Genomic DNA, 23,737 nt, shown 5'->3' on the forward strand with positions numbered 1-23,737 from the left:
TCATATGATTGAATCAAACAAGGGGAAAATATTAATTTGCTGGTACTGTAACAAATGTAAACTGTTATCTGATTAACTACAAGTATTTCCAGAGTGTCCCAGACTTAATTTGCTGTTACAACCACAGACAACAAGAATCAGCTCTGCTTTAAAGCCACAAAAAGAATTATCTTTGAAAACCTTTGTAAAAACCTCTGTGTGAAATATATCTGTAATAAAGGATACCTTAATTTAAAACATTGTTGGCATATAGCAGATTGTAGATATGACAATATGGAAATGTATTTTACAAGTTTATAGTCTGTCTGCGTAAAACTACATATCCCACAATGTCCATTAAAACATAAGATGGTTACGTCATCAAAACGCGCTGTTGCTTTGGTTACGTTTATAACGGTTAGCCTTCCTATTAGCTGTGTAGCCTTCGCTAGCCATCGAGCTCGATGCCAAAAATAAGGTGAGAATTACTTTATTTTATCATTATAACTGTTTACTGTGATAACAGTAATATCTGTCGACCGACTCGTCCCGTCTCGTCTCGTATGGGTCAGCTCGGACACATTATGGGAGCTGGCTGCGGCGGAGGTCCACAGCCGGGAGAGCGGAGGTGCAGAGGAGAGGGACGGTGGAGAGGCTGTGAACGAGCGGACGGTGCTTCTGATGGGGAGCAAAGCTGGGGTGTGTGTCACTGATTTCACACGGAAGCGCTTGTATCTTGTTACTGTACTGCGTAAACTCACATCCGTTTATTTTTTAGGGCAAAACGTCCATTCTCCTCAGGTGCTTGGACAGGTTGGTATGATGATGCCCGGGCAGACTAGAGTGCTCTAAACCCCTCTTCATATTCACTATTCAGACCCATTGCAGGGGCAGTTTACACCATGCAAAGTGAAACACGAAAGCTAAAGCTGATCCTTTCACAGTCAATATTTGGCAAAGCTTTTATATGGCTGAAGTGTTTAGGGAGATTGCCAAGAAAGTATTTGGTGTATCCTATTGACATAAGGAGTACCTGGTGGTGGGATGAGGGAGTGCTGGCAATTATTCAAAGGGAGGGGTTAACAAATAAAAATTTGGGAAAGCATGTAGATCTGCCTCACATAAGGAAAGGCTTATGTGAGGCTCGGCACTAAGGAAAGAAAATTAGCTTGGCGGCAAGATTGAGCTGGAAGGAAGTGTACTAATGAATGATGAGAGGCTGTTGAGAAGATGAAGTAGTTTGAAGAGCTAATGAATGAAGAAAATGAGAGAGAGGAGGACAGTTCAGTAAGGAGGAAGTGATGGCAGCTGTGAGCTAAGAGTGGACTCTTGAAGAGTGAGAGGATGCCTGAGAAATGGAAAAGAAGTGTAGTGATTTTCAAGAACAAGCGTGATGTGCAGAGCTGTAGTGACAACAGAGGGATAGAGTTGTTAAGACATACCATGAAGATATGGGAAAGAGTTTAAGCTTTGTTTGGGAAACGGGGTGATGATTGGTGAGCAGCAGTGTGGCTCATGTCTAGAACGACCTCTACAGATGTACCGTTTGCTTTGAGAGTGTTAATGGAGAAATACAGAGAAGGCCAGAAGGAAGTGTAGTGTGTCTCTGCTGATCTAGAGAAAACACACGAATGAGGTACTGTAAAATATTTAACCAAAAGCACAAGTTAGTTTCATGACATCATACTTTGTATAAACACACTTTTTTTTGTCTACTAGAGATGAACTATCCAAACCAACTCTGGCCTTGGAGTACACTTTTGGCAGACGAGCACGAGGACACAACACGGTAAGTAAATCCTTTTAGTCTTGGACACTTTGCTTTAGTCTCTTAAAAATGAGAAGACAAATGTGGTTATACACCTTATGCTGTATATGTTTTATTTGCGTTAGTAGGAAGGAACTTCCTTCCAGTATTTCAGCACAGTGACCACATTAGAGAGTACGTTTAGTGTACTTATGTGGCAGGATGTGCTCATTATGCAAGTAAATATTTTAGTTCTTGGTATTAAATGCAGCTGAAATGTGGAACAAGCCATAGAGGGTTAGGGTTGCACTGGATGTTTATGTAACTTCAAGATAAAACTGTTATATACTTATTTCAGCCTAAAGACATAGCCCACCTATGGGAGCTGGGAGGAGGGACCTCTTTGTCAGACCTCGTCCAGATCCCCATCACTCCTGTCACCATCAGGTAGGTCTCTTACAAATATCCTGCTTTTGAATAGGGGTCAGTATTTGACACATTCACAGTGTGAATTATGTTATTTATCTTTTCTGTTCAGATTATTATTTGTATCTTTAAAATCTGAATCTCTTGAACAGCAATGTCATGTCAGTAGAGAAGAAGAATGTTTTCTTGGTCTGAACCTCAGAGGAAAACCATCTTTCCTTTCCTGTCTTGTTCAGCTGTCTCTCAGTCATCTTCGTCCTGGACCTGTCTAAACCCAACGCTCTGTGGGGAACAATGGAGAAGCTACTGCAGGCTGCACAGGCTCACCTAGAGAGAACCTCCTCCCAAGTACAGAAATCCAAATCCGGAGTCAAACACCAGACTCCCAGCCACTCAGCAGCACGTGTCTTACCTAAAGACTATCCTGTAAGACCTTGTCTCATTACACATACAATTTGTATTACAGCAATTTTATAGCTGTGTTACAATTTCTAAATCCACGACTCAAAGGAACTCAACATGTGAGATGAAGCAAATTTCTTTAACCATGTATTATCTAATAATATCAATATCGTTAGACTAAATTAATGTAACCAAGAACAGGATCACAAGTAACTTCCATCTCAGCTAATACATAATAGACTGTAAAAAGCACTGAGGGAAAAGGCAGCTCTGCCTCCTCAGGGTTTATGGTGATACAGGTGAGCCTCTACAGTCGATCAGCACAAGGGATGCAGCACAAAGAGACTGCAGATTAATAAGGATGATAAAAAAAACAGTCATCAATGGGTAAATGTGCTGGTGCACTGAGGCATCCGTAACAAGTTGCATATTTAAAGTGTTTACATGAACTACTCATGCCTCTGGCTTTTTAAACACTCAAATGTCACAAAGTAAAATTTGCATTGACCTGACAAATGCAACCAAGATGGTGAAAATAGATATTTTATTGTCAGAGGGAACAAAAAGCAAATCTCAACTAAAAGTGTAAAAGTGTGTAAGGCCGGTGCTGTCTCCAGAGTTAACTGTGATTCTGTCAGCAGGACAGAGAGTTGATCAGTCCCTTTCCTGTTCCTCTGCTCATCATCGGCAGCAAGTACGACATCTTCCAGGTAAAACACACTATTTGTACTCTTTTTAAATGATTTATTAAAAAAAGACACGTACACAGAATTATTATTAGATCATAAATTTCAGTAATATTTGTATATAAGATTTCCAATTTTCCCATCTGCTTTTCAGGAATTTGACTCTGACAAGAAGAAAGTTGTCAGTAAAACACTGCGTTTTATTGCTCATTACTACGTGGCCTCTCTCGTTGTAAGAACGTTTTTAATGCTCCTGCAGCACATTTGTATTTAACAAATAATTTTGCACTTTTTCATATATTTCTTATAGTTTGCTGTCTCTAACCACCGCTTTGTATTTGTGTTTGTGTCTCCTAATGCTTTGATTAGTTCACTAGCATCAAATCAGAGAGCCTTATATCAAAAACCAAGAGCTTCTTCTTGCACCTGGCTTTCGGTTTGGAGAGAGGGTGAGGAGGATAAAGCAACATTGAACACAAAGCAGTAATGGGCATGGGCTTTCATTTTAGATTATAGTGTCAATAGAGTTACTTTAATGTTACCACTAATGCTTGATAATACTAGATTTCACAGTCTCATTGCAGATTTATTTACATTTTTGTACTGTATAAAAATTGTATGATATAGAACAGGTTTTCATAAACAGTGTGAGCTTAGGATATTCACTTTAGTTATATAATCATGTGATGGGACAGCTCCAGATAGATATACACACTCAGAAGTCTATAATCTTTACCTTTGTTTATGATGGAGGTATTAGATATTGCATTTAAAGGAGCATGGCTGCTACTTACAACAACTGTCATTGTTTCTTGAAGGGAAAATGTGTGTTGCTCTCATTGAGAATTTCAAAAAAAATGTAAAATGCTGTCTATGTTAGGGTCTGTTGGTTAATGTTTTAGCTGTAATACTGTTTTTCTTGTTCTTTTTTTCTGTAATCAGGAAAACTGTTTCCTCTGACCCCCTCAAGCCGCTCATCATTCTGGCAGGCTCTGATTCCTTCGGTCAAATAGGTGAGCACAGCGCCCCCCAGTAGCCAAAAGTAGAAATGTCTTCAAGTTTTGAATAAACTACAAAACTCTGTGATGAAACAAAACATCTCCTTTAAATCCACCCTCCTTTATTTAACATTTGGTGTGATATTTTATTTAAAATCTGTTAATATAGGTTCCCCACCTACTGTCGATGTGGATATAACGTCTCTCCATGCTAAAAATCCAAAAGACCTCTGGAAGAAAGTGTATGAGCGTGTCTTCCCCCCAGAGGTAGTTAAGCTTCTGGCAACATGTTTGTCTTCTGCAAAATCCAACTTATGTAGACAAACTACTTTTTCTTTTGCATGATTTAAAAGCATCTGTTCGTCTAACCAACTTTGTCATTGCAGAGTACAAATGAGCAGAGAGAGCTAAAGGATCCAGCCAAAGATCCCCAGTACAGTGAGCCTCAGATTGATGCCATGAGAGCCCAGAAAGACCAGGTAATACTTTATATACGTGTTTGAATTGCATTTATTTTGACAGACCTACTGCAGTCAAGTCTCTTGACTCATGAGTTGGCAGTACGGTGGTTAATCAGTGGTAATCAGAATTCCCATTCACTTATCTCAGATTCGTGACCCTGACTTTTGTCCTCCTTCTGAGGGGTAGCAAGTATTTAGGAAGATAATAAATCACTAAAGCATTTAACGCAAAATGAAGAAGATAAGTTTCTGTGACATAGCACAGTTTCATTTGATAAAGGGATTAGACATAATGGCAGCCCAGATAAAAGAGGCTGTTAAGATATGTGTGTTTATAAAATAATAACCCTGCTTAAAATGACAAGCTCGTGGGATACAAAGTTACAAAAGCTAATGAATATATAATATATTAATAGTCAGAATAAAAATATATTGTATATTTCTTTTTTTAAACACTATTAAGGGCAGTCTGAAATTGCAAGGTCGAAATGACAGAAGGACTTCAGTCTCTGGATCCAGAAGGATATCTGACTTCAGTTCAGTTTGACATTATCCGATTTTCCTTATTTCAATTTTATATGAATTTGCAAAGATATCATGTGATGTCTAATTTTTCCATCTCCCAATAGTAAAATATCCCCCAAAAATTCCTGCATCCAAATCCAGATTTGTATTGTTGCGTTCGAGGCTGTGGTAAAAATTCAATGCAAATCTGTTCATATAACATTCTGAGTAATCCTGCATAGCTAAACAAACAAACATAGCTAAACAAACAGACAAATCAATCGAATGACATGGCCTGTTTGGCGTGGGTAACAGAGTTAAAAACTGTGTACGCTGTACAAAATATACAAATGGAGAAACTCATTCGACATCTTAAAGAAGGTTAATGTTCCAAAGTAACACTTTGTCCTTCAGTAGTCTGTTTCTAGTAGTGATTCTGTCTTGAAATGAACAGGCTGTAACTTTATATCCTGTGGTGATAAACTTAGAGATTAGCTGTCTTCATTCCTGCCTGCAATAGTGCCACTCTGGAACTTGAACTGCAGTAACCCGATGGAGTCACCGGCTGTTATCGCTGACTGACTTTCACCTGGCGCTCGTCGTTTCACTCAGCCATTGTGTGGTCTGAGAACTCAATAGAAAAACAGGCTAAAGGTTAATTCCAAATAAGTCTTGAGAAACTCCTTTCTAGACAGCACCCTCTAGTCTGGATTAAAAAGAATCTCAGCAGATCATGGTAGTCAGAAATGACCTCTTTATTTGAGAGACAACACAATGAATTTAGAGATAGGTTTGCGAAGTAAAAATGTATAAATGCATAGTTCAGTACGAATACAAATAAAGACCAATCTTAAGAGTTTTAAGCTAATTAACTATAGTTCTGTTTTCCCCTAGTTAATGTGTATTTGTTGTAGTTTAGGCGCTTCAGTGTCTTGTGGTTATTTACACTGATATAAAAAAAAGAAAGTTTCACAGTACTGCTCTGAGGTGTGAGCGCCTCTGTAGACGTAGACGTTTTGGCATTTTCGAAGTGTGGAGCATTCAGGTGTGTGCCAGTCGTCCCTGGAGTCAAACAAGGTCAGACGTGCAATGTTCAGCTGGAAAAAACCAGAGGGCTGCATCTCAAACTCGATACGCCAAAGTTGGCATGTTATACACTCAACAAAAATATAAGACCCCCAATAGCGCAAAAAACTGCACATTCCAGGGTGGCCTTTTGTTGTGGGCAGTCTGAGGTACACCTGTGCACTACTCATGATGTCAGATCAGCATCCTGATGTGGCACACCTGTGAGGTGGGATGGATTATCTCAATATAGCAGATGTGCCCACTACCACACATTTGGACTGATTTGTGACCACTGTTTGGGAGGGATGGTTATATTGTGTATCTGGAATGAATTTTAGGTCTCTACGTCCATCCCATGGGGAATGGGAGCAGTAACAAAGGTGTTGCGTTTATATTTTTGTTGAGTGTATGTTAAAATTTATAACAGTAAAATTAGAACAAGATTGAAAACGTTTGCCTTTGGTGGAACCTTCCTTCATCTGCATCATCAGATTTAGTCTTGAGTATTTCTTCACAGTAGCGTGTGTTTTTGCATTTACCTGCACTGTTTTGATTTTCTTGTATTGCCTCAGTAATATGTGAAAAGTGTTACATCTGTCTGTTTTTCAGGAGTTGGAGCAGTATAAAAGGAATGCAGCGAAATCATGGAAAGGTCTAGAGCTGGAGACATGAGATATCTTCTGCTTTATTACACACATACAACATGTTATAATGTACAGGGTATATATATTCTATTTGTTTACTTTTGTATTATATTTTCTGTTGTACTTTTCTATAATTACATAAATAAATGCTGACATTTTAATCAAGAAAAATATAGTTTTAGCTTACCAATAATAATGTTTGTTCTTCCAAACAAAACAAACAAATTTATGTTTTTTTTCTTCCCGGCCATCAGTGGTTCTAGGATTAAGGTTACCACAAGAAAACTGTACATGCCATAAACATGCTCGTTTTTCAGGTAACATGTTTCAAGTAGTTTACAGAACATCTGCAGATGTTTAAGTGTTTTAATGTGCATGGCTTCATCCCAGTGAACAGAGATAAACCGTGCTGTACTACATTGTGTGCATCAAGTGTAAACATTTAAACTTATTCTAAGTGCTTATACTACCACTTTATTAGGTATACCTGTTAAAGTGCTTTAACACAAATGTTTAATCTGATAATCACGTGGTAACAATGTAAGACATTGAAATTCAAAGCGTGCATTTGAAAGTAAGAGGATTTAAGCGACTTTGATCATGACATAGTTGCTGCCAGATAGGCAGGTCGAAGTGTTTCTAAAACTGCTGATCTACTAGGATTTTCCAGTGCAACCATCTCTTGGGTTTAAGGAGAATGTTCTGAAAAAGAAAATATGGCTTTTTGATTGTCAGAATGCCTCAAACTGATAGGAAAGCAACAGTAACTCAAAAGCGCTCGTTATGATAAGCAGAAGTGCATCTCTGAATGCGTAACACGTCAAACCTTAAAGCAATTGGGCTTCAGTGGCATCATGTGCCACTCCAGTCAGCTTAGAAAAGAGAAACCGAGGGTACAAATCACACAAACTCACCAAAAGTCTGGATTTCTGCTATGACATTTGCATGGTAGGGTCAACATTTGGCATAATCAGCAACAAAAACTAAACATGAATCCTGTCTTATATCAGTGGTTGAGTTTGTTGCTGGTGGTGTAATTTATTTTCCTAGCACACTTTGGGCTGCTACCAGGTGGCCATCATTTAAACAGTCTGTTGAGTATTGCTGAAAATGTCCATCCCTTTATTATCAAGAAAGCAAAAAGGGTACGGTGTACCTAATACAGTGGTGGGTGTAGGTCATCTCTGAATAGTGAATTTCATAACATAAATGCTTTATAAGCTTAACTTAAAAAGAAGATTTTACCCACAAAGGTGTGTTTGTGGGCTTAGTGACGCACAACCTTGTCCCTGATCTTAAAGCTAATTATGCCCAGCAGCAGCAGAGCAGGCAGGAAAGCGTAGAGGAGAACAAAGTCTAGTGTGTATCGGGACAATGCGCCAGGATAACCCTCCTCAATGATCTGATTGCCATGGGTGACCACACAAGCTCCCGGCAAAGATGTGGAATTATCTGTAATCACAAAAACACAAAAAAGTGTTAAGAGATTTCATCTTCTGAAAGTGCCTTTTAGTCTAAATGACTGTAAGTGCTGCTGAGTGACTTTGACCACTGATCCTGAACCCATCCTTTATAAATCAGTCTTAAAAGGACCAATAGCAGAAAGATCAAATGTAAGACAGATAATTGAAATCAGTTATTTCTAATGATCTTTCCTGCTTTATCCTCTACACTACTCGCAGAATAGTGTAGATATTGGCCAAATTAACAAAATAGCATTCCCTCTAGCATAGGATGATCCCATGTTAAAAATGAACTTACTGCATGTGAACTGGAGACCATGAAACTCCGTGACTATGAGCAGCTCACAGCTGTACTTCTGGAAAGTCAGGTAACTGAGCCACTGAAAGACCTGTGGCATCTGCTCGGTGCTCCTGTTGCAAAGAAGAGGAGAGGAAAGTGAGCATATGTCCTGAGAGTTAGCATTATTATACCTTCATTTTCAATAAATTCTAAATCACAAGTTTTCTCATCATAAAGTTAAGCATATTTGGGATTTTACCTTAGAAAGCCAGATCCCACCACTATCCCTGCAATATTGAGTAGAGCCACTCCAGTGTTGACCATGTTAGGGTCTTGGACCACACCTAGTAGCACCACAGTCAGCAACTCACCTGATGAGAGTGGAAAAAAACAAACAAACATGAATATGTGCAGCTAAAAGATAAAGAAAGTGGAAACGTGGCTATTAAATGCATTCAACCAATTTGTGCCCCCCAAAATAGCACTTTACCCTTTTATTTAATTGGCTCACCTATAACATGCGGCACCAGAACTACAGCAGTGAAACACAGGAAGCGCAAACCTTCCGGATGCATCCCCACTGTCCTGAGAGCAAAGCAAGGCAGAGACAATCACACAGGAGAGACATTGATGACTATGAAACCAAAATCCTTGAGTGGATAAATGTGCTTCTTCCACCGCCAACACAAAAACACATCAAGTTTATGACCAACCAGTAAAGGAAGGAGGTGAAGATGAAGACACTCAGGATGCTGAGGGGCAGGATGTGGAAGATGTAGGCCAAGAACATTTGCCATTTAGTGTAGAGTCCATCCTGACTCTCCTGATCACCGATGGCTCGCAATGCTGGGACTGTGAGTATAAAAACAGAAAGGGTGCAAAAAAGATAAAAGTGACTTCTGGTCCATTCGATATAAAATCAACCAAATCTGAAAAAAAAAAAAACAACAAAAAACAAACCCTGACCCTATTCCTTTATTTTTTAAAGAGTAACTTTATTATATTTAATAGATATAAATTAGATAAATGAATACTGTCAAATATTGATGCCTGCCAAATCTGAGACTGATTATTCAAGGGATATAATAATGCTGAGTGATTGTGCACATGCACATGTATGTATAAAAGGCTTAATGTTGTTTTGCTTGCAGTTTTTAAATTTACATTAAACTGGGAAAAATATGATGATTTCAAGAGTACAAAACCCAGAAAAATTTCTTAAGTGGAGTTTTACCTTTTCCATATTTCATTCAGTTCCAGTACTTTAAAATCTGCATATTATAATGAACAGTTCATTCTGTTCTATTGTCTCATAACTGAAAGCATGCATATGAAAACAAAATATATCAAAAGGGCTTTCCTTTAACAGGATGATGGCGATTATGCATTTTTGCAATCGCTCCATATTTCAGGTGTTCTTGTTTTTATGCCAAGAATTTACCAAGACAACTTGATGGGCCTGTTTCTTTAAAAAAAAAAAAAAAAAAAAAAGCTTTTCATTGAATCCTATCAGTTGTTATCTCTGAGACTGAAGGTCACAATGATATCCCCAAGCACAACCTCTGATTGTTTGAGTGTTTACAGAGGCTGACTTCAGCTCAGCCCAATCGTTTATCACATCTATTCTCCTCAGTGTCTGTGAGGGCTGGAGACCTGAAGCCAAGATTTTAGACTATGTTGATACAGTCATAGGAAAGAGAAAGTATACTCTCTTAGGTTTTATATATCAAGACATAATAAAAATCATCTGGTCCCCCAAATTAGGTAAATACAAGCGCAGATTAAAAACAACAGATGACATATTGCACCATGTTATTATTAACTAAACCAAAATGCAGAAGCAGTACATGAAAAACTAAGTACATCTTTACTACTGCCAAAGGAATTAAGGAGGTAAGTAGCAGGTAGGTGCTGATGATCAAATGCACACAGTTAATTAAACATCAGCATGTCCAATCATCCCTATCTATGCCAAACAATAAAGATGTTAGATATAATCTTTAAGAAGTAATTATTATAGGCTTATAAAGACATCATTCTACAGTGAGAAAGAGTTCAAAACAGTTGGCAGCCTTCCCAGGAGTGGACGTCGGAGCAAATTTATTTTCTATGCTCATGGAAACTGCAAAAAACCCCACAGCTGCAATTCAGACTCTACTGAGCCCGGTTAGCATAAAATAGTTAAAAGTTTACGTTCAAGACAGCACACACACACACACACACACACACACACACACACACACACACACACACACACACACACACCAGAGGTGGGACCAAGTCATTGTTTTGCAAGTCTCAAGTAAGTCTCAAGTCTTTATCCTCAAGTCTCAAGTCAAGTCTCAAGTAATGTCAGGCAAGTCAGAGTCGAGTCTCAAGTCACTGGTGTAAAAGTCCGAGTCAAGTCACAAGTCTGAAACTTTGAATTTCAAGTCCTTTCGAGTCTTTAAAAAAAAAAAACGAAAAAATAATGTTGCAGTTATGCTAAATGTAAATATTAGACCATGTAATTTTTTAATCTGTGTTTTTCTCAACACATGACAAAATAGTGAACTTAGAAAATATACACAAATTGTGAAATTGCACCTCTATAAAATGCAGCTCAATTAAACTTAGCTCCAAGAATAATTTTCACCGACAGTTCTGAGATAAGCTGCATGTTATTCTTGGATGCGCTTGTAGGACCGACTTTAAAATCGCATGACAAAAATATCATACACATTAAAAAAAACTGAATCACCAACGTAGCCTGGAAAACATTTGCTAGTTAGATAAAGTCAGCTATCTCATTGTAGCATATTTATATGCATATTTATAATTATACGGTTCTTGGAGTGAGTGCATACACTCATGAAGTTTAGTAACTTCAGGTCACTGCAACAAGCTCAGGTACAGTTTACCGACGGATGGGTACAGGACCTTGAAATGCACCGTGTAGAACGAAAGACCATCGTACGTATCATAAGTTTACCAGTCTCACAAATCGTCGTCATAAATACACATTCGTTAACCGTTTATTAATAGGACCTTTGAGCTCAACGGTAATTAATTAGTAGTGGAAATAATTTCTGGTAGCATCACAGAAATGTAGCAGTGACAACAATATTGTATGCTGTAATCATACTGGGCAATTAGTGATACAAAAAACCTGTTTTATCCTGTGAATAAAAGTATATGTTTTTGTCAATGTACCATAATAACAGAAGCGAAACGCAATATTGTGTCAGGACAATTCACTATTTATGCACAATAAATAAAGGAGCATAGCGCGACAATTTCTGTTCAGCGCCAGACTTGCTTGTAACCTATATCACCAATTATGTTATGAAAATGACGTATTAACTACTAAAAAACACTGACCTTCGTGTAAATGCTTGGAGCAGACTAACCTGTGAGCTGGAGTGTTCTGGGACGTTATATTTGATCTTTGAATGGCTGCAATCCAGGCCATCCGTCGCGTCTTTGTTACTTTGGAAACATGGCTCGAACAATTTCTCTTCAACGACCAACCGATCTCTTTACCCGTCGGCTTCCCGTGGCTGTCATGCGACCGGCTATTGCAGTTAATAATACAACAGCTTCTTGACATTTTTGTGTTTCTTTTTATCGCTGTGTGACTGATTTCAATTGAAAGCCTGCGTGCGTTAGTACCGCTTGCCACGAGTTCCCAGAATCCTTTGCGGTTCTACCCGTGAATGACGTCACATTTTCAATCTCTATATAATATGCATGTTAAATTTTATATTTGGGGTAAAATATCAAGTCTTTTCAAGTAAACCGGTTCAAGTCCAATTCAAGTCCCAAGTCATTGGTGTAAAAGTCCAAGTCAAGTCACAAGTCTTAGAACATTTTTTCAAGTCAAGTCTAAAGTCATAAAATTAATGACTCGAGTCTGACTCGAGTCCAAGTCATGTGACTCGAGTCCACACCTCTGACACACACACACACACACACACGCACACGCACACAAAGAAAAGTAGACTGATCAAGTATGGCTTGTTTAAAAAGGGTTTCCAGGGGAAAATCTCTTCTCTCTACATGGCAGCACAGTGTACTGTAGGTTTAAAGTTGCAGCTGAAGACACCACGAGACATCTGGAACAATGTCCTTGGTGGAGATGTTTGGCTGTAAGGCACAGTGTCACATTCTGAGAAATCCAAACACAACATATCCACACAAACACCTATTAACTGTCAGCTGTGGGAGTGGAGGGCATTTGATTTGGTTTGAGTCAGACTGACAGTCTTACAGCTACAGCTTGGCTAACAGAATAATAGGACAATGATCCCAAGCTCAGCAGCAAATCTCTAACAGAATGGCTCTCTAGAGACAAATGCCTGCAAACCTCAATGAACTGAAGCAATGCTGTAAAGAATAGTGTTCAAAAATCCCTCCGTGTGAGAGACTGATGTAGTAAGACTGCTAAAGGTGGTTTTACAAGCTACTGAATCATGGTGTACTCAATTTTTTACAAAGTGCTTCTGCTTTCTGGCCTATATGATGACACTGTGTGATATGTCAAGTGTTGTTTTTCATCTGAGGTTTATCTCTACCTGTCAGATCTGGCAAGAACTGGAACATTTTTATTATGTTTTGATAAAACCTTGTAAATGACGAAGGGTGTCACCGACAGTAAGGAAATACAGCCAAGATGATTCATTCATCCATTCCTATCACTGAAACCCACATTCCAATAGAGCCTTTTTGGAAATAGTTGTATTTTATTTTGTCTATTGATTGTTGTCCTTTTCTTAACCTTACTTTTTCACTCATTAAATAAGTCTCCCAGATATTGAACAAAGCCACTAACGACCAAATTATTTGTTAAACCACAAATAAAAATCATAAATCTCTCTGACATTAAAAATAAAGTGGGTTAAAAGGCGGTCACAAGTCCTCTATAAAAGATCAAGACACTGCTGTGGTTGTAGTTTATAAAATGCTGACAGGAGACTTAGTGCAAATTTTTCTCTCCCTGTATTTGATGTTATCTTAAGTCAAAGCATGCATTATTAAAAAACCCATAAAACTGTTAATCATGGAAATCTATGTGCACACAATATTGTACTGTATTGTAGGTTCTCTAGGTTTGTAGGTAAAATGGCACTCGGGTTCATTGAGCTCTGAACAGATTAAAGGTCATGAACACCCAATGATCATTTCAAATATGTAAACTGAAGGATCTCCTCAGCAACTAAAGTATGACTTCATGCACGGTCTTCTAATAGACATTTTTTCTTTCATGTATTCTTATCTCCAATAGTCTACATACCTTTAACATCCAAGATTAAGCTAGACTTTACACAGTTTTGCCAAAGGTGACAAAAGTAAGTAAGAAATTAAAGTGATTTTACAACTGAATCAGGGGGAAGTGGCCTCACACACAGCTGCGATAAACATGCCTCATATCCATTTCACAGAACTAACAAGTACCCACCTCCTGTGGATTAAGTGTTGTTAGAAACATGCACAGAGATGTGCTGTAACGTCACATAGATTAAGTGAATGTATGGACAACAAAGTCGACATTCACATTTTGTCTTTTGTCTTGTCTAATTGTTATTTTCAGCATTTTATACAGTTAAGTCCATACATTTTCAAACAGTGATACATTTTTTGTGATTTTGTTTCGGTACACCACCACAGTGGTCAAACAGTGCAATTTAGTCACGATGTCACTGATGTGCAGATATTAAGCTTTAATTCAAGGGTTTGAACAAGAGTATTGCATTTAGCTGATTAGGAATTAAAGTCAATTTGAGATATTTTCAGAAGTTCAAAATTAATTGATACCTAATCCCTCTGTGTGTGTGTGTTTTCTATAAGCGGATAAAGGAATCTGGAGTTGATTCCAAGTGTTGAAACTGCTTTTATTAGCTCTTCATTGGATCTGTCTGTCCAAGAGAAGGAAGCCAACATTATCCTGAATCAAGAGTCAGTACTAGCACTGAGCAAAGCTGCTTCTGAGTTATGTTTTAATTTAGTCTTTGAATAAGAAAAAAATCATGTTTTCAAGTTACTGACTCAAAGTTTTTATCCAGCTTCCTCTTTTTTTTAATATAAAACTGTCAGGCAACATCCTGGTGTTTGGGACGTGCAAATGTAAATGTACTAATTCATCCTGGTGAGCAGATGTTTGGTGTTGGCGGAACTCACAGAGAGCGACGGCGTTCAGCATGCCCGTGTATGGTGAAGCACCGATGCTCTGATAGATTATGCCGATGCGGTCCTGCACAGCACCCTTAGTGACGTCGATGTCTAAATGTATGACGAAGAAGGCCACAAACAGACCATAAATCAGGTTCTGGGATAGACGCATCAGAACACCCATCCTGTCTCTGGACAGGTTTCTTACTGTGCGCCTGCACACAGAACAGAAAGGCAAAATTAATGAGCAAATGTTTTACCTACTGATACCCTACAAAAAAATCATCATGATGCATGGAAGTAATCTGTATATGTTACATGTCTTTTATAAAGCAGCACACTAAGTGACATTTGTAATTTGTACCTGGAATATTGTGATCATATTTCAGTTTTAAATAGTGATTTATTGGTGGTGTGTACAAGCACACTGACCTGAGGAGAACTCCAAGTTTGGCAGCACCGCTGGGTGACTCTTTGCTCTTAAAGGGTATGGCGGGCTTGTCTGATCTCTGCAAGCTCTGCTCCATTTTTTCCAGCATGCTCTGGTAGATGGTAGACCTCTGATAGGCTGAAGTGATTTCATGCATGCGAGTGAATGTGGCTGCCTCCCTCTCGCTGCTGCGTGTGTCCACTGAGGTGAAGTCAACTGTTTGACATCAAATTGAATTTTTAATGTTCAAGCTATGGAAAAATCATCTTTTTTAAAAAAAAAAAAGAAGACTTATAATAAAAACACAACACCGTGCAGTGTGCTGGGTCCTGTCATACTGTACCATAGATGTCAAAGGGGTTGCAGTACTCTGGACACTCATATCCACATTGGCTGAAGAAATCCACCATCTCTTCTGTTTGTCCACAAAATACTAGCTCCCCACGACTCATTATAGCTATCCTGTTGAACACCTTGGAGGTAGACACACACAAAGAAACAATATTATTCCATCAGCATGTCTGTGAAGGTTCTCAGTCATCGTTGTCACAGGAGCTCGCAAAGAAAAGCGTCTGGACTTCTTTAAGTTGCTTGAAGATGTTTCACCTTTCATCCGAGAAGCTTCTTCAGTTCTAAGGTCAAATGGTGGAGAGTCCCAGATTTAAACCCAGTGGGAGTATCCCCCCCCCCCCCCCCCCCACCAAAGAGGGACAGAAGGATCCCCTGATGATCCTCTAATCATCTGAGCCAAGGTGTGAAAATGGGTGTGGGTCCCAATCAGCCAGGGTTTCGGGTGAGCTCATTGTGAAACCTGGCCCCTGACCTCCACAAGGAAGGTGTCCCACTCAGACCCATAGTCAGTAGCATAAACTCAGCCACTTATAACATTGCTAAACACCTTGCTACCATCCTTGCTCCTCTCGTGGGGAACACCCCACACCACATCAAGAACTCCACCGACTTCACCGACAAGGTTCAGAAACTTACCCTGGACCCAGATGAAACCATGGGGTCCTTTGATGTAGTCTCTCTCTTCACTTGCATACCCACCACAGCGGCCATGGAGACTGTCAGAAAATGACTACAAGAAGACAGCTCCTTAGAAGACAGGACCAACTTCACACCCGATCAGATCTGCACACTGTTAGACCTCTGCCTCACCACAACATACTTCAAATACAACGAAGGCTTCTAAAGACAAAAACATGGCTGTGCCATGGGCTCCCCCGTGTCACCTATTGTAGCCAACCTTTACATGGAGGAAGTGGAAAGGAAGGCTCTTGGCTCTTTCAAAGGAAGAGTACCCAGCCACTGGTACAGATATGTAGACGACACCTGGGTCAAAATCAAGACACAAGAAGTGGAATCCTTCACTGCGCACATTAACGCTGTGGATAAAAACATCAAGTTCACCAGGGAAGACACAAAGGACGACTGTTTGCCTTTCCTGGACTGCGCTGTGCACATTGAAGAGAACGGCAACCTCAACATCGAAGTTTACCGGAAGCCCACACACACGGACCAGTACCTCCCCTTTGACTCCCATCACCCTCTGGAACACAAACTTGGAGTGATTAGGACCCTACACCACCGGGCAGAACATGTTCCCTCTAAGCCTGAAGGGAAAAAAGAAGGAACACATGTAAAGGAAGCACTCAAAACATGCAGTTATCCTAAATGGGCGTTCATAAAGTCAGCAAAGATGCACAGAAAAGAAGATCAGACACCAGCGAGGGAGGATAAGAAAGACAGACGCAACAACATTGTCATCCCCTATGTAGCCGGTGTATCAGAAAAACTCAGGAGAGTTTTCTCCAAGCATGACATCCCGGTGCATTTCAGACCCAGCAACACACTCAGACAAAAACTGGTTCACCTGAAAGACAAAACTCCAAAACACAAACTTAACAACGTGGTGTATGCTGTACAGTGCAGCGAGGAATGCCCAGACCTCTACATTGGAGAGACCAAACAGCCACTTCACAAGCGCATGGCACAACATAGAAGAGCCACCTCCACAGGACAAGACTCAGCAGTCCATCTGCATCTTAAGGTCAAAGGACACTCTTTCGAGGATGTCAACGTTCACATTTTGGACAGAGAGGACAGATGGTTTGAAAGAGGAGTGAAAGAAGCCATTTATGTCCACTGTGAGCGACCATCTTTGAACACAGGCGGTGGTTTACGACACCAACTCTCTGCCATCTATAATCCAGTTTTGAGTTCCCTCCCCAGACGCCTTAACGCCCACTCACATCCTGGGCCATCTGACCTCAGGAATTCGCATGATAAGGTGGGGCCAGGTTTCACAATGAGCTCACCCGAAACCCTGGCTGATTGGGACCCACACCCATTTTCACACCTTGGCTCAGATGATTAGAGGATCATCAGGGGGTCCTTTTGTCCCTCTTTGGCGGGATACTCCCACTGGGTTTATATCTGGGACTCTCCGCCATTTGACCTTAGAACTGAAGAAGCTTCTCGGATGAGAGGTGAAACGTCTTCAAGTAACTTAAAGAAGTCCAGACGCTTTTCTTTTCAAGCTCCTTTGATTCCATCAGCATGCAACTTTTCACAAAACATTCACTATCAAAGGATCAAAGACTCATGTGTACAGTGTAACCAAAATGTTTTCTTAATATGTGTCTAATATATGAAGTGGTGTAATTCTGATAAAAAAACAAAACAAGTTCTTTAGCTGTGAGTTAGATAAATGTAGCTGATGTTGGCACATAGGTGTGAGTTTGACTCTACAAGCCATTCATTCTCTTTTTCACCAGTTCTTCTCAAAAACCCACCCTGAAGAGCTCAGAGCGTGGTTGGTGGATAGTTACTATGACGATACGGTCTCTCCTGGCCAGCTCTGCCAACAGCACTACAATCTGATTGGCGGTCATGCTGTCCAGACCAGTGGTCGGCTCATCCAATAGGATCACCCCTGCAACGACAGCATCCCAATGACATCACTGCTGTCACTGCAGGTTTGTCACGCAGTGAAACACTGAGAATAAGTGAAAGGCAGGACAATAACTTTTTCCTTCTAAGTAAAAACTCTCAGATGTACTTTTTATTAAGTGGCACATTGCAGGACTCTCTGTGGAGCCGACTTAACTTGCGGAGATAAGTGAGTTCTCTTTTTTTTAGTTAATTACTCTAATTAGGACAATTAAAAGATTGGCTCTTCGCATTATGAAAGCAGAGTGGAATTAGCAGATACTTTAATTGTGAGATTAATTCATTTCCTGGTTGATTGGAGAGTCACCGAATGGGAACTCCTCATTACTCTGTGTGTGACTCTGTGTGTGTGTGTGAGTGTGTTCATGGGCATTTTAATCCTGAATGAGGACTGAGACCCTCCATCCTCCCCAGAGGACTGAAGTCCTGATAAACTACACCTGGGATACACACACACACACACACACACACACACACACACACACACACACACACACACACACACTGAGGTGGGCTTCTGCTCATTCCCCTTACGGTGTGATAACCCAGTCCTTTATTACTCTTCTCCATCTCTCCCTTTTCTCTGTCTCTTCTTACTCCTGTCTCACTTAGATCCTTTTGTTTTTCTCCAGTGTGGACTTCATAACTCTTCTGGGGAGAGACAGGTTATGTGGTGAACTTTCCACTGTTCTAATGCGCCTGATCCTTCTGCCTCCCTCTGCTGCATTCTCCCACAGTCGTGGGAAAAAAGAAAGTTTTCACGGGACTATATGCAGTCCTGTTTTGGCAGTTTGCTAGTCTGACAAACAAGCAGCAGCAAATCTACAACAGAATGACTGAAAAAGAAAATAATCAAGGTGGTGCAATGGCCCAGTCAAAGTTCAGACACAACCTCATTGAAACTTTCCTTTTCACGACTCCACCAAAGACATATTTTGAAACATTTTATGAAAGCATGTTATATATAATTATTTTCTTTTATCTGCCAAAGTCTTTGAAAATCACTTCTAATCCCTCTTATTATCTATTTTACATCTATTAAAAGTGAAGATTTGAGTGATTAATGACTTTTACTCTGCGTCACCTCATTATTTTGATATAAACCGACAGCAAATGTTTGCTTTGGAGGAAACAGGTTGGTCAGAGATGAACTTGTGTAAATCTCCTCAGGTGATCTCCTGAGGTGCACTACTCACTTGGGTCCTGAAGTAACTGACTGGCAATGGAGACCCTTCGGCGCTCACCCCCGGAGATCCCAGGGAAAACCTGACCTCCAATAACACTGTGGGCCACGTGACTAAGGCTCAGCTCAGCCATCACTGCTGACACCTACATGGGAGCCAGAGGTCAAGGTTCAGGTGAGACAAGAGTTACAACTATTAGCAAATCTACTAAAAAAGGGCCTGCAGGAGATATTATACATTGATCAGCTAAAACTTTGGAATAAAATCCCCTCATTATTATGAAAAGATTTGCTGTGAACTCTTCAAATAATCACCCTGCTCATGGGAACAATACTCAGAAATTTGCTCAGGGGTTTGAGTCTGACCTCAGCAACAATCTACACAGTCTAAAAAAATAATGTTCAAAAGAACAAGAAAGAAAAAACTGGAAGCAACCAGCACCAGAAAAAAACTCATCTTGTTTCCACTTTAAACTTACAAGATCCAAAGGACCCACTGCTGGTGCCAAGCACCACATGAGCTTCATTAGACCTTGATGAGTGTATTTGCTCCACAAGATTAGGAGAAGCAATATTTTCCTGTTTTTACAGTTTGGAAATATTTCAGAGCGAGGGACTCAAACAAAATATTAGGCTGAGAACAACTGACCTGCCGTTCTTAAATGTCAGGTCAGGCAGGTACTCTTTTTTTAAAAATGGGCATTTGCAGCATTTATGTGCTGTAAGCAAAGAGATCTGTAACAAATTGTAACACATTCTCAGTCATCTTGATGCTGCACACGACTCTCTGTGAAGCAATAACTCAGCCATACTTAACTAACCTAAAATATAAAACAACACAGCAATGCACCTTCTAAGATTAAGCTGATCATCCAAATAAGCACTGAAACTGTTTGTGTGCTGACATCTTAGTGGATACTGATATCCATCAGCCTGTAATTTATTTATTTATTTATTTTTTGGGATATGTTCTGTAGCAGGCAGAGATGCCAGGTTTAAGAAAATAATGAAAGAAATACCCAGACGCAGCTCTAAAGTCACCTTTTTCTTGATAGCTTCAGCCGAGCGTTTCCGCAGGGCCAGCTGAGCTGTGTAGGTCAGAGTCTCCTCCACTGTCAGATAACTCAGCAAGTTATCGCTCTGGAAAAGAATGGTAGAAAGAGAAAACAGGGCATTAACAGAAAAGAAACTAGACACAAAAAAACACTGTAAATTGTGATTTGGTCACCTTAAAACTAGAAACTACCACCTCTATTCCTCAAGGAGATGGATTAAGAAAACATCTCAGTATTTCTCTTGAGTGGTCATCAGTAAACAAATGGAAGTATATGTTTGGACTGGATACTTTTATGTCATACTCTCTCCATCTATAGCATCTTTGTAGCACATCCCCGTACAGTGAGCATACCGGTATATCCTCACAAACGTCTATGTTCATATATGCCAGTGCGACCCATCTGTAATATACCTTTGCCTCAGATGTGTGTACACACACAGGCACAGGCGCATGACTTAAACCAGCTGAACCTGCTGCCTGCTTCAATTAACACATGGTGCCTCCCAATCCCACTTCTCCTTATTCTCTCATCTGAATGACTTTAATATGAGGAGCTCATATCACCTCCTCATCTACAGCTTAGCAGCGGAAGTTAATGACGAGGCTTAGAGAGCAGAAGGGGGAGCTATCAGCTAGAGGGGAGAGATGATTTGAAAAGAAGCAAGGCTGGTTTTAAACCAGTGTTTTTAATTCAGGCTTTGGATACACTTGAGCACCTCTCATTGCGAGATTACATATATGAGGAGGCTATCAGGGGTCTTAAGTTAATTTCATACGGAGGCCAGGGCAGCTTTTCAGGAGTTACTGCAGAATGTTCATTGAGTTTGTGGCGGTTTGTACAACCACAGGCAAAACTAAATACATACAGGCTATGTGCATGAGGCCAGCTGCAGTTGAAACTGTAGTGGAAAGTTTAATGAGTGTTTGTGTGAACTACAGGAAAGTGAAATGTGCATGAACTTATTTGCTAATTACTTTAAACTCTGTTCAGTCTCCCATTAATCATTTGTCTAACACGTCCACTGCTGGGTTTCAACTTCTGTTAAGTGACAATTGTGACAATTATGAATTGGGAATAAATTGTCCTTTATTAGAAGTCATGTAATTTCAACTGCTTTGACTTTTTGTTTGTTATCCATCTGATTGTTAGCAGGATTGCTCAAAATTTAAAAGATGGGATTGGGCCCATCTTTTAAATTTCATTTGGGTTTCAATCCATGAATTCTTTACCATTGTGAAGGTATGTCTTACTACTATGCACACACTGACACTCTAATGGATGCACTGGAGTCAGTATCTGTAATGTTTGGTGAATGCCTGTGGACCCTCTTTTGACTTGTGTAGATGTAGCTGGAAATTATTGTATTTATTTTTTTGTGAAAAAAAAATGTTTAGAGGCTTTTTGGACGTTACTAAGGATTCAGTTTGTCAAACTGATATTTTATTTTAGCCTTACCCTTTCCATCCACTCGTGTGAAGCGGTCACTAGCTAGCATGCACATCTGAGTGTGTGCGAGAGTATGCAACTTAATAAATGTAATAATAATTAATAATAAACTTAAACAGTAATAGAGGAAGTTTTTTGTTGAACCGTTGATCATTCAGGTGTGCAGTGATTTTAAACCAGGGTTCAGTATTTACACAATGACACTTTGGCCAAATATTGAACGTGAGGATCCAGTGATCGAACCACTCGAACTCCTGACCCCCAAAAAACTGATGTTGTGAAAGGATTAGAATCCGAAATTTGAACAAAGTATGGAGGTCATGCAGTCTTAGACGGCTTTTCTTTTGTTTCTGTGTATATTATTACCATTTAAATGTGCTTTTTATGCAGCTGTTTAAAATTACACAGTAAATTGTTTATAAATGTACATGTTTTTTGTAATAAAGCAACAGAAAAGCGTATGACGAGTTTAAAAATGTCAAAATTGATATGGTAGTTAAGGATATTAAGCAACCCAAGGCTTTTATTAACTTAAACAGAGAAACAATTTTCTTATAAGTGTAAATAAAAGTCTGTTAATTTAACTTAAACACAATTGTTGTGTTATTTTAACATTTATTGTATGTAATTTATGTAATTTATGTAATACCTATATGTAACCTAATAGTTATTAACACATAATATTTTGTATGTTTATAATATTAACACATATAACACTATGTAATATTAACATTAATATTACTTTTAATTATTTATGAATGCTTATTATATCAATATTGTATCAATAGAAATGCAATACTGGGATAATAAGTAAAAGCTATGAGTTAAATCTTGATGCGTGGACGTTTCTTTGTCTTACCTGCAGCACATAGGAGAAGCAGTCCTGATACTGCTCTTGCTTCAGTTTTCTACCATTAACGAAGACTTCTCCCAGCAGCGTGCCCTGGTTCCCAATCCGCCCTGAGATGGCATCCAGCAATGTGGTTTTTCCTGAGCCTTTATAATGAAAAGTGCAGATAAAGACACATATGCATAAAACACTCATGATTTAACTGATTTTTAACGCTTCCTGATAAAAAAAACGTTGTATTTCTTTTTCACTTTAAACATTTGGCTCTTGGATTGAACTGAACCTCGAACCTGAGTTGCCCAGTATGCCCATGATCTGCCCACTGTCAACATGAAAGGAGACATCATTCAGGATCTGACGAGTCCATCGTTTCCTGTAGGAGGGTAAGTCCCACCACGGACCCACACGTTCACTGTGAAACACATGTATATATGCACACACGCTTAAGGACAAGGACAGTATTTTTGATATTAGTATTTTATTTTTTTCAACACGATGTCTATCTCGGCTGTGGGAAGAATCAGCTCTTTATGAACAATCAGATTATCAGACAATCACAGTCAAGTAATAATGAGTAAATTAAGTTAAATTCTCTGAGTCTGTTTTTGAGTTACTCGTGTTGGTTGTCAGCAGCACTTACCTGACTGTGTAGGAGATCTTTCTGACACTTAGAGAACAGGTGGGCTCTGATTGCTCCTCTCTGCTGTCTCTCCACACATCTTTCTTCACCTCCGCCACAAACCTGAAGGACTCTTTTACTTTCCCGTTCTGCGGCTCCTCCATCTGCATTGAATAAAATCTGTTCATGTCTCCTCCAGGTCTGTGTCAAATCTGTTTCACATCAGATTGTTCATATTGTTTCAGTCCCAGACTTTGTCTTCTGCGCCTGTTGCCTGCACACAGCAGAAACGCGAGATCAGTAGTGACTCTCTGGAAGCGTGAGCGCCGCAAATGTCATGTTATCTCAGAGAACTTTGATCAAAGGTTGTATAATGAAGACAAAAAGCACA

General features: G+C 39.6%; 2 protein-coding genes across 4 annotated transcripts; one reads left to right on the forward strand and one right to left on the reverse strand.

The window, feature by feature from the left end:
* The first annotated feature begins 355 nt into the window (after nucleotides 1–355).
* dync2li1 (dynein, cytoplasmic 2, light intermediate chain 1) lies at nucleotides 356–7,086 on the forward strand. 3 transcript variants are annotated; one of them, XM_026190050.2, is made up of 13 exons: nucleotides 356–457; nucleotides 552–678; nucleotides 758–792; nucleotides 1,699–1,768; nucleotides 2,085–2,173; nucleotides 2,389–2,578; nucleotides 3,196–3,264; nucleotides 3,395–3,472; nucleotides 3,610–3,689; nucleotides 4,183–4,253; nucleotides 4,408–4,505; nucleotides 4,625–4,717; nucleotides 6,881–7,086. In XM_026190050.2, the coding sequence occupies exons 1-13, from the start codon at nucleotides 444–446 to the stop codon at nucleotides 6,941–6,943; spliced, it is 1,077 nt and encodes a 358-aa protein (XP_026045835.2). In that variant the 5' UTR covers nucleotides 356–443; the 3' UTR covers nucleotides 6,944–7,086. The 3 variants fall into 3 exon arrangements, with proteins under 3 accessions (XP_026045835.2, XP_026045837.2, XP_026045836.2); XM_026190052.2 differs by lacking the exon at nucleotides 356–457 and having other exon boundaries at nucleotides 564–678; nucleotides 758–1,615; XM_026190051.2 differs by lacking the exons at nucleotides 356–457; nucleotides 552–678 and having other exon boundaries at nucleotides 685–1,615.
* abcg5 (ATP-binding cassette, sub-family G (WHITE), member 5) lies at nucleotides 6,938–23,667 on the reverse strand. Its single transcript, XM_026190049.2, has 14 exons — nucleotides 23,368–23,667; nucleotides 23,018–23,139; nucleotides 22,737–22,873; nucleotides 20,415–20,513; nucleotides 19,387–19,519; nucleotides 18,034–18,173; nucleotides 15,579–15,708; nucleotides 15,238–15,451; nucleotides 14,815–15,020; nucleotides 9,372–9,510; nucleotides 9,170–9,243; nucleotides 8,918–9,029; nucleotides 8,677–8,789; nucleotides 6,938–8,367 (listed from the first exon to the last, which is right to left on the reverse strand). Exons 1-14 carry the CDS (start codon nucleotides 23,532–23,534, stop codon nucleotides 8,183–8,185), a joined length of 1,971 nt encoding a protein of 656 aa, XP_026045834.2. The 5' UTR covers nucleotides 23,535–23,667; the 3' UTR covers nucleotides 6,938–8,182.
* Nucleotides 23,668–23,737: the final 70 nt, after the last annotated feature.

The sequence above is a fragment of the Astatotilapia calliptera genome, chromosome 13 (genome assembly GCF_964374335.1).
Source record: "Astatotilapia calliptera chromosome 13, fAstCal68.1, whole genome shotgun sequence".
Classification (NCBI taxonomy): Eukaryota; Metazoa; Chordata; class Actinopteri; order Cichliformes; family Cichlidae; genus Astatotilapia; species Astatotilapia calliptera.